Consider the following 16,255-nt stretch of genomic DNA (forward strand, 5'->3'; position numbering starts at 1 on the left):
GGTCCCGCCCCCACGCCGGCGCACTTCCGCTTCCGGTCTGCAGGGCGCAAGAGCTGAGGGCTTTGGCCGCGCCGGTCGCGATGGGCAAGTCGGATTTCCTGACCCCGAAGGCCATCGCCAACAGGATCAAGTCCAAGGGGCTGCAGAAGCTGCGCTGGTACTGCCAGATGTGCCAGAAGCAGTGCCGGGACGAGGTGAGCGGGCCGGGTGCCGCCGGAGGAGTGACCGGCCCGGGGTAGCGACCGGCCCGGGGTAGCGACCGGCCCGGGGTAGTGACCGGCCCGGGGTAGTGACCGGCCGGGAGGAGTGACCGGCCCGCGGTAGTGACCGGCCGGGAGGAGTGACCGGCCCGGGGTAGTGACCGGACGGGGTGCCCGCCAGGTGGAGTGACTGGCCTGGGGTAGTGACCAGCCGGGGTGCCCGCCAGGAGGAGTCACCGGCCCAGGGTAGTGACCGGCCCGGGTGCCCACCGGGAGGAGTGACCGGGTGCCCACTGGGAGAAGTGACCGGCCCGGGGTAGTTACCAGGTGCCCCCAGGGTAGCGACTGGCTGGGGTGCCCGCCGGAGGAGTGACCGGCTAGAGTGCCTCCGGGGACAGGGCCAGTGGGTCCGGTCACCCGTGGGCTGTCTGGCTGCGTGTCTCGCCGCCGTGGGCTCCGCACACACTCTGCTGTCACCACAGCCCTGGGGCCAGCACACCCCACTGCCCCCCTACCCCCCACCCCCCGCACCAGGCAGAGCAGGGAGAGGGTCCAGCCCTGGCCAGAAACACGGAGATTCCCGGAGCCGGCCGTTGTGAGCAGGAGCAGGGACTGGCCACTCATCCCTGCAGCTCCCCCCACAGCCCCAAGTGTCATGCGTGGGCTCGAACCCTTGGGTTATAGCAGGGCCGGCCAGTAGCGGTTAGAACTGCAGGGCCATTACCCTCTGCCCAGACACATACACCCATACACCCACCCACACACACTGCAGGGGTCTGGTGAGTAGTGCAGGCCCACCCGGCACACCCCCCCACACACACACTGGACACTTGTTTAGAGTGGACATCAGGGTAAGGCTGCTTATGTTGTCTTTCATGTTGCCCCATAATGCCCCCTAGTGCCCACCCAGGTGAGGGAGGTACGAGGGCAGTGAGGACACTGGTTGGAATTCACACTGTACCTTTTCTCTCTCTCTCTTTTTTTAAAAAATACTGTGGGAGTACTGCTGGGCAGTACTGGCCCGTGGCATATTCAGTATGCCAGAAACAGTAACAACAAGTCTCACAAGGAGACATTACTGGTGCCCACTCGAGCAAATCGATGAACAGCAGGACGACAGTGCGACAGGAGTACTGCTATTTATTCAGCCATTGATTAAGCGGATTGAATTGGGCATGAAGTCCACATTACTTTTTTTAAAATTCTATTCTGAATGTCAACTTTATTTTATTATTTTCCCCCCTTTTTTTGATTCACCATGAGATGCAGCTACAAAGCTTTCATGTTTGAGCTTCGGTCATGTAATCATCAAACACCCTCCTTGCCCAGTGCACACTTTACACCACCGAAATCCCCAGTATTCCCCCCCCCCCCCAACTCTTCCCCTGCCTGTGTGGCAGATAATTTCCTCGTACTCTCTCTCTACTTTGGTTACATTTGACATTTTGACACCAGTCTTGCCACCACTCAAACCTGCCGAAAAGACACGCTAGACGATTTGTTTGCTGTTGCTGTTATGGATAGAATATAATGTTCAGGAAATTCTGTGTCATTCTCTTCTGGGGGCTTTAGTTTATTCTCTGAGTCTTGGTCGTTGATGAGATTACATGGCGCCAGGGGCAGTTTGTGGGTGTTCTGGAAAACTGGGGACCTGGGGGGAGGAGGCCCAGTCCTGATCCAAGCCGGCTTGGAGATCTCAGTCACGGGTTCCAGCACATCTGGATTTTTTTACTGGTCCGATCTCTGGAGAGGTTCATTCCATTTTGGGTGAGGCTCGTCTAAGCATGTGGAGAGTGGCCTTGGGCATGGTGGTGGTTGGGTTCTGGAGGTTTTCGGCTGCCGGAGTTCTGCTTAGGGCAGGGAGGGAAACTCATCCCGCCCCCCTCTGAGGTGCACTGGTGAAGACAGCCTGGCACGGTCAGGGCATTCTGCAGCGCTCTCTTCTGGGACTTTAGTCGACAGTCTCTGGGCCTTGGCCATTGATGAGATTACATGGCGCCAGGGGCAGTTGTGGGTGTGACTGCAAAGCTACTGGAAAATTGGGGGCCTGGGGGGAGGAGGCCCAGTTCTGATCCAAGCAGGCTTGGAGATCTCAGTCACGGGTTCCACATATCTGGGTTTTCCTGCCAGTCTGCTCTCTGGTGAGGTTCATCCCATTTTAGGCTCGTACCCTCTTGGGTGAGGCTCGTCCATCACACTGTGCCCTTTTCAAAGTCCAGATTGTAGGGCTATGGTGACCTGCACCCATGTGTCTTGGTGCTGTCAGCTTTTTGCATGGTTCTAGCATCCTTGTTTGCATGCTTTGTGGTTTGTCTGGGCCTGGGGCGACACACCCAGTAGTCCTCGGGGCTTTCTGTTGGCACTGCGCTCAGGGATCACTCTAGGCCGGGCGTGGGGGACTGTACGGGGTGCCAGGGATCACCCCCTGGTCAGCCTCATGCAGGACAAACGCCTTCCCTGCTGCACTGTCACTCCAGCCCATGTCACTGTTTTGTTAGGAGCTGCAACATGTTTTTCTAAATTTCCTGTTTACTGTCCCGACCATTTTTTGTACAAATGAATTCCTCTCACCGTGTGGGCTGCTCGGGTGTCCTCAAAGGTGCCCTATTGTGAGCTTGCTGTGCGCTCCATTCCGGCAGTGACCGGTTTGCAGAGGCTCTTGTAGGGGCTCTGTTCCTGCTAAGGGGCATCCATGGGAGAAGGGACCTGGGGGGCCCCGCCCCCGCCTCGAGTCTGGAAGATTGAGGGGGAAGGACCGACCCTGTGTTTATTGCCTCTCTGCTCAGCCACCCCATCAGGGGCCAGAATCTAGTAACATTTTGCACCGTTTCTGATTTTCATCACGAAGGTCAGTTCTTAGTTACGAGAGGGAGCGACTCCATCTAGGAGACTGGCCCCGGGCTCCTACGCAGCAGCGGATGGGGAAGCCTGGCAGGCCTGTCGGGAGTGGGAGGGGCGGGATGGGCAGCGGACGGAGGGAGAGGGACCTGCGGCCTGCCTGGGGCTGCGGGCCCAAGAGGACGGCTTGCTCTGCGCCCGCTTTCGAGGGAAGAGGTGCGGCCAGTACTGGCAGGACCAGAGACAAAACTTTGCTTTGGTTTTATTTTGGCTTGGGGGCCACACCAAGCTGTGCTCAGGCCAGCTCTGTCTGTGCTCAGGGGTCCCTCCTGGCGGGGTCCGGGCATCCCAAGAGCTGGCCCAGCGGCCTCAGCGGCAGGTGCCCTCTGCTGTCCTCTCTGCTTCTCGCGACGTCTGCAAAGGGTCCTTCTTTGGTGTGGGCCACAGGTTCTCGCAGTGTCCGACAGGGCTGGAGGCGAGGGAAGATGCTTGCCTACACGGAAGCTGCTCCAGCCACTGTACGTCCCTGAGCCAACGTGACAGCTTGTGGAAGTCAGTGCTCACTAGGACGAGCCCCCCAGTGAAGCCCAGGGGTGTCTCGTGAGTGTCTGTTTCCCAAGACCCTGATTGCTGCATCTACGTTCTGGGATTCATCTGCGATTGGCAGAGTTGCAGAATTAACCTCGCAAAGCGGCTTAAGGTGCTTACAGCAAGTGATCATTTAAAAAAGCTGAACAGTTTAAATTTCTTTCTTTTTTTTTTTTTTTTTTTGGCTTTTTGGGTCACACCTGGCGGTGCTCAGGGGTTACTCTGGCTCTGCACTCAGGATTACTCCTGGCGGTGCTCAAGGGGCCATATGGGACACTGGGAATCGAACACGGGTCAGCCTCGTGCAAGGCAAATGCCCTACTCGCTGTGCTTCCAGTCCCAGTTTAAATAATTTTGATCGATAGGGCCACAACCACAATTTTTTTTTTAAGTCACCTGAAGACTCCTTTTTTTTTTTTGAGTTGCTCATAGTAATTTATTACACTCAATTTCCAACACCAGTCCCACCACCATTACACCTTCTCATCACCATTATTTCAAATTTTCCCATCACCACCCAAGCCTGCCTCAAAGTCAGATCCTAACTAATTTATTTTGTATTGCTTGTTATGAATAGCCCGCTATTCATAATGATGGTGGTTTCCAAATGGATCATTATGATCATAATGATCCAGGAAAGTTTGCTTAGAGAAAAGTGTGTGAAGATTGTTGTATCTCACCCTGAAGGCATTAAGCCTTTGTATAAGAGATTACTAACTTGTCGTTACATTAGCACAAATATTGTGTGCTAATACATATATATTTTTTTCTTTTTTTGATCGCGATCTGCTTTGCACCCCGTCAATGTGGTGTGCTACTCCTGGTACATCAGTGGCTTAGAAAGGAGATGTCTCGAGCTCCAGGAATTCTACAATTTTAAAAAGGGTGGTAGAGCTGGAGTTAAATTTTTAATTGGATGGTGACTTTGGGGTCTGGTGGCAGCTCTGCAGCGTGTGGCTCTCTTCTCAGATTTATTTGTGAGTCTCTGGATCATGCCATTCGTGAGCTTATCAGGCACCAGAGGCTGTTCGCCGCCCACAGACTCTGACTGCTACCTTTACTCTCGTAGAATGGCTTCAAGTGCCATTGCATGTCCGAATCGCATCAAAGACAGCTGTTGCTGGCTTCAGAAAATCCTCAGCAGTTCATGGATTATTTTTCAGAGTAAGTAATTTGCGTCAATCTCATCAGTTTTATTCAGCCAGACATGTCAGAGATATTTGATAGTTGACATGTTGGCACCCTGTTTTTTTCTTATTAACCCGCTTGATAACTTTATTATCTCTGTGTCCAGTTTGGTCTTTTGCCGTGTATCGGCGTGTGAAATTGTGGCAGAGCCTCGCACGCATTGCTCTTCCCTCCTCCCGCTCCAGGCCTGTGAGACCCTTCAGTCATGCAGAGCCAGGCTGGTGAAACTGTAGGCTCAGGTCTGCCCCTCACCGGCCCCAGGTCCCCCCCGCTCAGAGCTGCGACTGGGGGGACCCCATGCCCTGCTCAGTGTAGCATCCCCTTCCCTTTGGTGCCCGGCTTCCTGCCTCGGTGCCCTCTGTGCAGGCCTCGTAGCTTCCCCGCTGTGTGGGGGCTCGGGGCTGACTCAGCCTCTGTCCTGAGTTTCTTCTCGGGCCAGTTCTGCCCTGTGTGGCTGAAGGCTCTCCCTGAGCCAATGCGGGCCTCTCCACTGTCAGCCCCGGCAGCCGGAGGCTCCGTGTTCTCTAGACCCCCCACTGGACGCCTCAGCCTTGGGAAATGTCCCCTAGACTCCCCTAGAGGGCTGGCGACTACCTGGCCTTGCCGCACTGCTGTCCGCCTGTGGCTTAGCAGAGGGCAGGGCTGCGGCTGCCCTGCTCTAACCCCACAGGGGGACCCGGCCTTCTGTTCTGGCCGCTGGCATTTCCTCTCTCATCTGGTTTCCATAAAACTGCAAATGTGAAAGAAAGGAGGCTTTGAGCCTTCCAGACGCTGCCCTGGCCTCCTCATCCAGCCGAGCTGCCTCCAGACCCGCTGCCCGCCCGGTGGGGTGTCCGGCCTGAGTGGTGCTGGGTGTCACGATGGGCCCCGGCCAGGGTCTGCTGTGTGGAGCCATGCCCTCAGCCCGGCAGGCTTCCCTTTGGAAACCACCTTTCCAGAACCTTCCCCTCCCCGGCTGCTAAGACGATGGTCGCGTATCGGGGGCGTCCGGGCCGCCGGGGAGTCCCAGGAGCCGGTTCTGTGTGTGGGAGATGGCATTGGTGTCTCCTCTCCTCAACAGGGAGTTCCGAAATGACTTCCTGGAGCTGCTCCGGAGGCGCTTTGGTAAGTGGCGGCCGCGCTCCTCTGACAGTCCCCGCTCGTGGCCCCGCTCCGGCCACATGTGGGTCTGTTCCGTCCCCAGGCACCAAGCGCGTCCACAACAACATCGTCTACAACGAGTACATCAGCCACCGTGAGCACATCCACATGAACGCCACCCAGTGGGAGACGCTGACCGACTTCACCAAGTGGCTGGGCAGGAAAGGTCGGGACCCCCAGCGCTGGGGCGGGAAGGGGGGCGGGAGCTGAGCCTGGGGAGTCCTTGGATCCCTGCAGCCGGGCCTCCCTGCTGAGTCGGGGGCTCCATGATGGCAGCTGGGTCGCTGTCGCTGTCTGAAGCCCTCCCTCCTCCCCCATACCATTCCACTGAGGAGGCCTGTCCCCCCTAAAAGTGACCCCTTGGCTGCAGAGCACTCACTGGTGCGGAGCACCTCGATGCATGTGAAAGAAATCGTCAGTGAGTTTCCTTCACTTAAATATCCCGCCTCAGCGTCCGAGTCAGAATCATGGTTTTTCTCTGTTAAAGTGCTCCCCTGAGAAAAGCCTCCCTTTCTCCATGAACATGCCTGAGAGCTGGGCGGGTGATTGACTAGTGGAAACGCTTTCCCACAGAGCATCCCGTGTAACTGCGCACCCCGTGATGTCTGTCTTCCAGGGCTCTGCAAGGTGGATGAGACCCCGAAGGGCTGGTACATTCAGTACATCGACCGGGACCCAGAAACCATCCGCAGGCAGCTGGAGCTGGAGAAAAAGAAGAAGCAGGACCTTGACGATGAGGAAAAAACAGCCAAGTTCATCGAAGAGCAAGTGAGGAGAGGCCTGGAAGGCAAAGAGCAGGTACGCAGCGTCACGCCGGGGTGTGCCCAGCCCGCCCGCCTGCCACTGCTCCTGGGGCGAGTCCGCTCGGGCAGGGCCACACACTGGGAACTGTAGGCCACGGGGCTGTCGGGGGCTGCCGCACTCGGGAGGGCGAGCGACTCGGCCCCTGGGTCTGAGCACAGCCTCACCCCCAGAGCCCCTCGGAGCCTCAGCCGGCACCGCTTCCGGGCTCTCTTGCTTGACTGTTTGCTTTGGAAGAGTTTCAAGTAATACGAGTTCCTTCACCTTCCGTTGTGAGAAACTGCGGGGTTACCGGGGTTACCGGTGGGAAGTCTCTCTGCTTGCTGGCGAGCACTGTAGGTGGGCGTGGCAGGCAGCATTCACGCCTGCTGAGAGCTTCCTTTACATTTTCCTACCTAGGGGCCGGAGAGGTGGTGGAGCTGGTTAGATGCAGGTCTTGAACCACTGGTCCCACATCTGTCCCTCGTGGGACCCCCAGTGGTCTGGGCATGCCAGGCCGGATCCCCCAGGATGCAAGATTTAGCAGAGTAGAGGAGGGTTGGGGTTTCTAAGTATCTGGCCCGTGGGCTGTGGTGGTTAACATTGTAACTTTGTAACCAGCTTAGGTGGATACAAAAAAATCTACTTCCCCTCTTAGAATACTTCCCTGAGGACAATATTTAGAAGCAAAGTAACTTTGTAGTCACGGCCCTTGGGTCTGAGACCTGCCTTGCAACATCCCTGTTCTTGTGTTTCCTTTGTTTAAGGAAGTCCCTGTTTTTACGGAATTAAGCCGGGAAAATGATGAAGAAAAAGGTAGCCATCCGTTCCCCCGTTCCCCATTTCCTGCTGTGAATGCTTTAACCCTGCAGGCCAGGAGAGTGCTCCACGGTCGGGGCAGACAGCCTCTGTCGGGCACCTTTCCTCCTGATGAGGGGAAAGCAAGGACATGAATCCAGGCGTGCCACTAGCACGGAGGCCAGTCCCCGGCGGGGTGGGGGCGGGACAGCCTCTGTCCCCGGTGTGTGCCACGGGAAATTCCCCCGGTGCTGGGGTGCGCCTCCCTTTCCCGAGGGTCCCAGCAGTTACAGGCCAGACCGGCTCGTGGGCTGCTCCGCAGGGCCCAGGTGGTGGCGGGAGGAGCGCGCGGCCCCGGCCTCTGCTGCAATCACCACCAGCCTCTCCTTACAGTCGCCTTCAACTTGAACAAAGGCGCCTGCAGCTCTGCGGCCACCACCTCCAAATCCAGGTGAGCTCCCGGCAGGGGTGGGGGAGACGAGAGCATCTGTGCCGTGTGACTCGGCTCTCAGGAGATGGGGTGGCGTCTGCTGGCTCGCAGCCCCATTCCGTCCCTTCCTTCCGAACTTCCCCACCCCAAGACCGTTTCTTGGTAGGAACGTGGCCTCGTTTTACTCAGTTTACTTTGTGTGCCCGGGGAATGTAGATGAAATTGGCCATTTTTGTCCATGTAAGTGTAGAATTGATCTCTCCGTGGCTGCGCAGTCATCCCTCCACCCTGTTCAGGACGGTTTTCTCAGTCCGAAGTGAGAAGTGAGTCGCTGGCCTTTGGCCGACTCCCCATGCCCCCTCGGCAGCCTGGAAGGAGAAGGCGGTGACGGCGCGAGCAGTCACCCTGGGGCCCATCTCTGATGCCCTGATTATTGCTGGGGCTCCCCAGCCAGTGCTCAGGAGACACGGGTCACTCCTGGCTGTTCTCGGCCAGCCGGACTATGGCTTGGCGAGAGGCTGCGGAGTTCGGGGTAACTGCCGGATTCCACGGAAGTCCCGATTAGCCCTGGCAGGGGCCGGGACTTGGGTGCCCTGATGGCCACCAGCCACCGGTGGGGAGCTTGGGCTCAGGGCCCTGCCCATCCCGCGCCCAGCTGGCGTGAGGGAGGGTGGCATGTGCTCGGCCTGTCCGGGCAGCCGCCAGCTGCCGCGCCCCTGTTAGAGGCGAGATGCGCGGCCCCGAGAGGCCCCGCTCACGCCCGCGTCCCCCCACAGCTCTCTGGGGCCGAGCGCCTTGGCCACTCTCGGGCCTGTGGCGTCGGCCAAGCGGAAAGAGTCTTCGCAGAGCTCGGCCCAGTCCAGGGAGAGGAAGAAGAAGAAGTCTGCGCTCGATGAGATCATGGAGGTAGGGGGTGCGCCTGCGCCGGGGAAGGGGTCCCGGCCCAGTTCCCAGCAGTGTCGGGGCCCCCACAGGGCCAGTTTCTCACTGGGTGCCCCCTTGAGGCGCCCTGGAGCTGCGGCCAGCAAGTTCAGTCCAGGGACGTTGGTGGTGGTGACACTAGACAGGAAGAAGTCGGTGCCGTCTGGGCGCTGCCAGAGCCGGCTGGTCCCCTCTTGCCTTTGGGAGGGAGCGGTTGGTGGTCCCCGGGCCTGTCTCGGTGACTGTAGATGGGGTTGCTCCTCGCCCAGTGGCACTGGCTCGCAGGCCCGGGCAGCGGGGAGGGAGCAGCCGAGTGCCATGAGCTGTTCCGGGGGAGTCCCATGAGTAAGCGGCAAGCCCTGGGTGCTGGGGGTCCACTGGCTGCAGGCGCTGAGGCTGACAGGCTGGCAAAGGGGGGATGAGCCACGGACCAGAACAGTTGCAAGGGGGGAGCTTTGTGGGCCAGAGAGGTCGGCCAGGCCGGGCCAACCAGGCCTGAGTTTACTCCAGAGTAGAAGGAAACGCCTGCCTTGAGTGAAACAGGCTGTGGTTGGGGCTCTGTTTCTCTGAGAAGGCTGCCGGGACTCGGAGAGGCTCACTGGACGGGCCCACTGATGCCGGTTCCGAGGGCCAGCCCCGGTTTCACCCCAGCACCCCCGCGCTGGGGAAGGGGACCGACCCAGTTCCCAGCAGCGTTCCCAGCAGTTCCCACCCCCCGAAACCCAGGTGACCCCAATAGTGCCACACCCTCAGGCATCTGCCGTGAACAGGGTGCCTGTAGGTGAGACTGACCGGAGTGGCCCGGGCCCCGAGCAGCTCTGGCCAGCAGTGGACCAACTCCATCTTCTGCTCCTTCTGGTCATTCATTTTCCACCGCAGGTGACTTGCTTTGTTGCATAGTTATTGTTGTTGTTGTTTAAATCTGTTTCTTTTTATATCAAAAACCTAATTGCAAAAAAATGTTTACTTGTATTTATCAGAGCTTGCGTATTTGATCCTGGGTCTTCTGACGTGTGTGTTTTCTGAGATGGCGTTTGAAATTGAGACCCATAAAGGGACCCGTTTCTGATGTTGTCTTGGATCTCCTGCAGATTGAAGAGGAGAAGAAGAGGACTTCGCGGACAGACTACTGGCTGCAGCCGGTGCGTGCCCGCGGTTTGTGTTGGTGCGGGGGCTTGAGCTGCACCTGGCGGTGCCTCTGGCCGTGAAGCGCTCAGTCCTGGCAGGCGAGGCGGTGCGGAGGAGCAGATGAGGGTTGGCACGTGCCAGCCAGCGTCCACGCACTGTGCTCACTGTCCGGCTGCAAGGTCATTGGTTTTAAGGAAAATGAAGTCACAGCAGCCGACCCTTTCTGGCTGCAGTTGGTCCAGCCCTGCTCTCCCTGAGGGCGGTGCTGTCTGTCCGTCCATCACATTGTTTCTCGGGGCTCGAGCCTCAGCCCCAGCACAGTGCTGCCAAGCATCTCTGGAGTGGAAATGACAGCAGGCCGCAGGGAGTGGGCACCCTCTTCTCAGGAGGGGGTGTCCTGAGCGGGTTCAAGGGGCAGTGAGAGCCCTACAAGGCCCCGAGAGGATCTTCCCAGAAGTGCTCCCGCTGTGTCAGTGCTTCGCTGTGTCAGAGAGACCGTGCAGTGCTCCCGTTATGTTAAGAGAGACAGTGTAGTGCTCCCGCTGTGTCAGAGAGAGAGTGCAGTGCTCCCGCTATGTCAGAGAGTGGACAGTGCTCCCGCTGTGTCAGGGAGACCAGGCAGTGCTCCCATTGTGTCAGCGGGCAGAGTTCCCGCTGTGTCAGGAGACTGTGCAGTGCTCCCGCTGTGTCAGACTGGGCTGGGTTGCCCCGACCATGCAGTGCTGCATAGCAGACCTGAGCTCCCACTTGCAGAGACTTGCAGAGCTTCCGGACTGCCCCTTGCGCTGTCTCCTCGCCTTCAGGCCCGCTCAGCCTATTTTCCTGCCGTCGTATCTCCCTCCCTCAAACTCCACGTTGACCCTTTTCCCTAGTACAGTCCCTGCGTGGCTCGGTCACGAGTGCGGGCTCTCTGGACCGTGAGCCTTTGTAGCGCTACTCGGCCATTCAGTTTTCATCGTCCGCCCCAGGCGGCTGCTGGCAGTCAGGACAGCAGCGAGAAAGCTGCAGGCTCAGTTCACGGAGAAGCAGCCGAGGCATCCCTCCTGCCTGACAGGTGCTCCGAGCAACCGTGCTTCTAACTGGGTCGATCGGGAGACATCCGTCTTATCTGGAACTTCAAAGCTGCAGGGCAGGGAAGAGCGCTGTAGAACGTTCTAGATCCGGCTAGATCCCTGCAGACCTGGGCCCTCGGCCTCTCCGCTTCCAGGCGCGGCCGAGCTGGCTGTGAGCAACGTGGACTCACCTGGCTGGGATGTGAAAGCCTGTGGTTGCAGGGAACCTTTGCTGTGGAAGTCGCCGGTAGCCGGGCACTGCTGGTCAGAGAGAGGGGAAAGGTTGCTCAGGGAGCACTTGGTCACGGGAAGCCTCGAACTCCCAGAGCTCCTCTCTTTAAAGGGGCTGATACATTTATGTTGCAAGGATTCTTGGTGAACTTGATTTAAAATGAAAAATTAAAGATGATTTATGCTGGTCCTCTTTCTGTTTGCTTTTGTTTTCAGGAGATTGTCGTGAAAATTATGACCAAAAAGCTTGGCGATAAATATCACAAGAAAAAGGGTGTGGTGAAGGTGAGAGCAGATGGGCAGCCCCGGAGGGAGGCAGGGGAAGGCCCAGGCTCGGCTGCTCAGGGCCAGGTCAGGTGACGGGGAAGCCACGTCCTCTCCCTGCAGTCCCTGCTTCCGTCCGGGCACCCTCAGTGCTCCTCAGTCCTCCGTCCTCCCTCCCACAGCCCTGGGGCGTTGCTAGGAGTCGCGTCCTCTGGCCCAGAGGGGGCGTGCAGGAGTCCAGGGTCCAACCCCAGCCAGGCAGGGTGGACCCGGTGTGGTCCAGACACCAACAAATAAGAAATGGATAAATCACAATGGAAATCGGCCCCGTCCTCTTCTCTCTGCCAGAGTGTCCCTTCCACACCAGCCACATGCGTGTCCGTACGCCGTGCCCAGGAGTGCGCCCACCCGCCCTCATGCTGTCCCCCGGCCTGTCTGCTTTCCACAGGGACCCTACTAGAGTTTGAACTGAATGCTCCCCGGGCTAGAGCAGGGGGCCTGGGTCTCAGCACCGTCCCCGAGCACCGCCAGGGCTGACCAGAGCCTTAGAGGCCGAAAGACGGCGTCCGGTCCTCGGGGATCCCGGCTCTGTCAGTGCCCGTCAGCCGTGCGTGCAGCTGGCTGACCTTCATTGTCCTTTTGTCCTTTGCTCGCCGCTCTCCCGTCTGGACGGCTCGGTCTCTCGTGGCAGGAAGTGATTGACCGGTACACGGCTGTGGTGAAGATGATGGACTCCGGGGACAAGCTGAAGCTGGACCAGACGCACCTGGAAACTGTCATTCCCGCCCCAGGTACACCGGGCAGAGTATACCCCATGTGCGCTGGGTACTTCCCCACCCTAGAGCTGGCAGCTCCCAGGGGATTTGGCTTTTACACTCCTTTTGCTGTAGTAAGATTAAAACGAAGCACACTTTTTCCCTGCCCTCGTTGTTTCTTCTCTTCGTAGGGAAGAGAATCCTGGTTCTGAATGGCGGCTACAGGGGGAATGAAGGCACTCTGGAGTCCATCAACGAGAAGACGTTTTCAGCTACCATCGTCATTGAAACGGTGAGAGTCCCCGGCAGATGGCAAGACGCACCTGACAGGGTTTTCGCTGGTCGTTCTCCGGATGGCAGTTGGTCCTGGTGTGCTTTCTGACAGGGAAGAAGGGCGTGCAGCTCGGTCTGGGGCCCTGCTCGCAGGCGCCCAGTCCTGGCTCTGGCCTCGGAGGGCAGCTTTGTGTGCGCTCCGGGCGACGGGAGGAACGGGGTCTCAGGAGCTCGCTTTCCTGTCCTCAAGGCCTCTGCCCCCCGACCTCATCTCCTTCCATGGGCACCGCCTCCCGGCCCTGCCCGAGGCCAGGCACAGCAGAGAAGGTCGGGAGGAAGCGCTGACCGCCTGCCAGGTGGCCGTCTCCGGCAGCTCTGGTCCCCTAGTTCACAATAGGACACGTCCAGCTCGACACCCGGGCCCTCGCCCTCTTGTCTGATTGACTCTCTCGGCCTGGCGTTCCTCGGGGGCCTGTCCGTGGAGGAGCCCCGGAGTCAGGGCTGTGTGAGGTGGGCCTTGCGTGAAGGCGGGGGAGCACCATGCGTGCTCCGGCCTCCTCTCTGGATTTTGGTTGTTAGTTTCTCGTACTTGGGTCTTAGCCGGCAGTGCTCGGGCTTGCTCTGGCTCTGTTTCGGGGATCACTCCTAGGGCTCGGGGGACCGTGTGGGGTGCCTGGCATCCAACCAGGTCAGCTGCGTGTCAGGCAAGCGCCTCCCCGGCGTCCGTGTAGTTGGGGTGGGGCGGGGTGGGGCTCGGGGGCAAATTACTGGTTTCCCAAAGGCACATTTCCAGGGAAGCTGAGTACTCGTGTTCCCGGGAGTGAGTTCAGAGCCCCTGCTAGGAATTCACAGACCAACTATTGGCGCCCATACGTGCTTTCAGGGATGCAAGAGGAGGATTTGTAGCCATAAGTGTTGTGTCCTTTCCTTACCTTTGAAGACATATGTTTTAACCTTTTCTTAAAATATTCTCATTTGTAGGGCCCTTTAAAAGGACGCAGAGTTGAAGGAATTCAGTATGAAGATATTTCTAAACTTGCCTAAGTTTGAAAATTTGTTAACAACACATTAAAATCCTAAAGCATCAAATTGGTGTTCGCCAAGACATTTAGACTCTACTGTGTTAGGGTGTTTCTTCTGTATAAAGCAAATGAATTTATTTAAATCAGACTGTATAGTTGTTTAGCTAAGCTAGCAAAATGTCTTAATTATGTCGCAAGTATCCAGATGTGTTATTTTGTCCTCGTTATTTTTTTTGCTTTGTAATATTGATGATTTTTTTATCTTCATTAAAGAATGTTATTGTCAAGTTTTATATAACACACTTTCGGAGTAGAGAATTAGAGGCAATTCTCCATATACTCAAAATTTATACTTCCCGCTGTCCGGTTGTATTGAAAATGGATAGTTACATTTTGAAAATACATGAAGGTCTTTCTACACTTGCCAAAGTGAAAGTTTGTCGACGGCACCAGCGACGCTCGCCGAGGCCCGACGGGCGGCTGTGCCAGCAGGAGCCGCCTGTGGAGACTGGTCCTGGCCCGGCCCCAGAGGAGGGACGGCTCCTTGGCCCCGCTCTGTGCCCTGCCCGCTGCTCTGCCCCGGGCTCGGTGGCTTTTCCCCTCCTGAGCGTCTCTCCACGGGAATCCCGCTGGCCCAGCGCCCCCGGGGCCATCCCCGCCCCAGGCCAGCGCAGAGGTTCCCGCCCTGCAGCTGACCCTCCTCCGCAGAGCTGCGAGACCTGTGCTCTGGAACCCCGTCCCGCCAGGCCACTGGCCTTCCTGCCTGCAGCGCTGACCCCTCATGGCTGAGGGCCGTGTTTGTTTGCACTCTGGGCTCTGGGGAATCCTGGTGCCCTGGCCGCTGTGCATGAGATTCTGTGGGAGCACTGTTCATGCTGTGTTCCAGTACAGCCCGGCTGCGCAGGGCTTTCTGCCACTCTGTCAGAGCGGCTGGCGCCCGGTCTGCTGCCTCGAGCAGTGAATAGCGTTGGGTTCCTTGCCTTCTAGGGTGCAAAGACAGGGAACCCACCTCCCTGCAGGATAGAAAGGGAGGGTGTGGGGGGCTTATCTGCACGGGAGCAGTGCCGGCTTCCCGAGCAGTGGGAATCAGAGTTGGACGCTAATGAGGGCCAGCACTTGGCATCTGGGCCGCTGTCACTGCATTCTCAGGCTAGTGCTCAGCTTCTCGGCCACTGTCACTGCATTCTTAGGCCAGCGCTCGCATTGTCACTGAATTCTCAGGCTAGTGCTCAGCCTCTCAGTCACTGTGACTGCATTCTTAGGCCAGCGCTTGGCCTCTCAGCTGCTGTCACTGCATTCTCAGGCTCACGCTCAGCCTCTCAGTCACTGTCCCAGTGTTCCCAGTCTTTCTTCACGACAGCGACAGCCAGCCCTCCGTTTTCTAGCTTAGTGCAGCCAAGCACCTGAATTGAGTCTTGGGCCACACCTGGGCATGGTCCACCAGAGAAAGGGGTCAGAATGTCACTGTGTCTGAGAGAGGAGAGTGAGGAGCGTCATGTGGGGATTGGCGACAGTCGGTGAACTGGAGGGTTCAGATGGAGTGAAAGGCCAGCTTAGGGAAATGAATTTGGAGCAACTTACCAAAATCTTCCCCAATTTCCCCTGGCCCCATACTGATACCAGTATCTGCCTCCATTTCCATTTGGGACCGCAGGGTTGGAACATGGACCAGCCTTGATTGGGAATCAGTAGGTTGACCAAAGGGGTCCGAGAAATGTCCGCTAATACTGCCAAAGGAAGGGGAGTCCTGTTCTATCAAAAGAAGGAAGTACCTTGGTTTATCTGTTTCCTGGGGCTAGTTCAGGGAGAAGCACCAACACAGACAGCCAGTTTGCAGTGTGGAAACGTGTTAAAAAAATGCCACCACTAAAGTCTTGTAAAAGGGATTTAACACGGGAACTAAAGCAGAGGTCAGAGGCGAGCCCACTGGGCCGAGGGCACACTTCACGTGTGGGAGGTCCAGGTCACGCGGGGTCTGACTCCACAGCCAGACGGAGCGAGGACTGAGGAGCGTTACCGTGAGACCTGGGCCAGGTGGGCAGGAGAGCGGCTGTGGGCTGCCTCGCCTGAGACGTGGTATTGCGAGGTACCGAAACACCAGCACCTGGTTCGGGTTCATTTTTAATATGCATCAAGACTTTGTTTCCCCCAGCCTCTGGACCTCACCCAGCAGTGCTCAGCAAACTCGGTGTTCTGGGGGACCGTGTATGGTGCCAGGGACTAAGGCCAGGCCAAGCCCCTGCAAGGCAAGCAGCTTAAGCTCTGTACTCTCAGCCTCCAGCCCAAACCCTGAGACCACCCCCACACACTTCTTTTGTATTTGTTTCTTACAGTTGCCAATTTTTCAACTCAAAACCGGTTTAATTTTCAATAATTTAGAAACATGGACTTCTAACAACCCTGAACTCTGTCAACAGTCTGGTTTTTCTCAAATGTAGAGCCTCTTTCCTGAGATAATACGTGCACTTCTCAAAATCAGTGGCAACTGTTTAGACCGTTACTCCAGGAAGATTTGAAGGCAGGGCACACGAATCCTGAAGATTAGCTTGACGGGTCGCCAGCCCTGTCACAGCCCAGCTGAGAGTTCATGAAGCCCACTGCTGTGTGTCAAATGAAGCAATAATTACTACTGACTTGCAGGCGACTC

The 16,255-nt window shown here is 57.5% G+C and overlaps 1 protein-coding gene across 1 annotated transcript; it reads left to right on the top strand.

The window, feature by feature from the left end:
* The first annotated feature begins 30 nt into the window (after window positions 1-30).
* KIN (Kin17 DNA and RNA binding protein) lies at window positions 31-16,013 on the top strand. Its single transcript, XM_055147527.1, has 13 exons — window positions 31-194; window positions 4,696-4,790; window positions 5,875-5,918; window positions 5,998-6,120; window positions 6,571-6,752; window positions 7,502-7,550; window positions 7,926-7,983; window positions 8,739-8,868; window positions 9,975-10,025; window positions 11,511-11,579; window positions 12,250-12,349; window positions 12,505-12,605; window positions 13,568-16,013. Exons 1-13 carry the CDS (start codon window positions 81-83, stop codon window positions 13,628-13,630), a joined length of 1,179 nt encoding a protein of 392 aa, XP_055003502.1. The 5' UTR covers window positions 31-80; the 3' UTR covers window positions 13,631-16,013.
* The last annotated feature ends 242 nt before the right edge of the window (window positions 16,014-16,255 follow it).

Source organism: Sorex araneus, chromosome 9 (assembly GCF_027595985.1).
Source record: "Sorex araneus isolate mSorAra2 chromosome 9, mSorAra2.pri, whole genome shotgun sequence".
Taxonomy (NCBI): domain Eukaryota; kingdom Metazoa; phylum Chordata; class Mammalia; order Eulipotyphla; family Soricidae; genus Sorex; species Sorex araneus.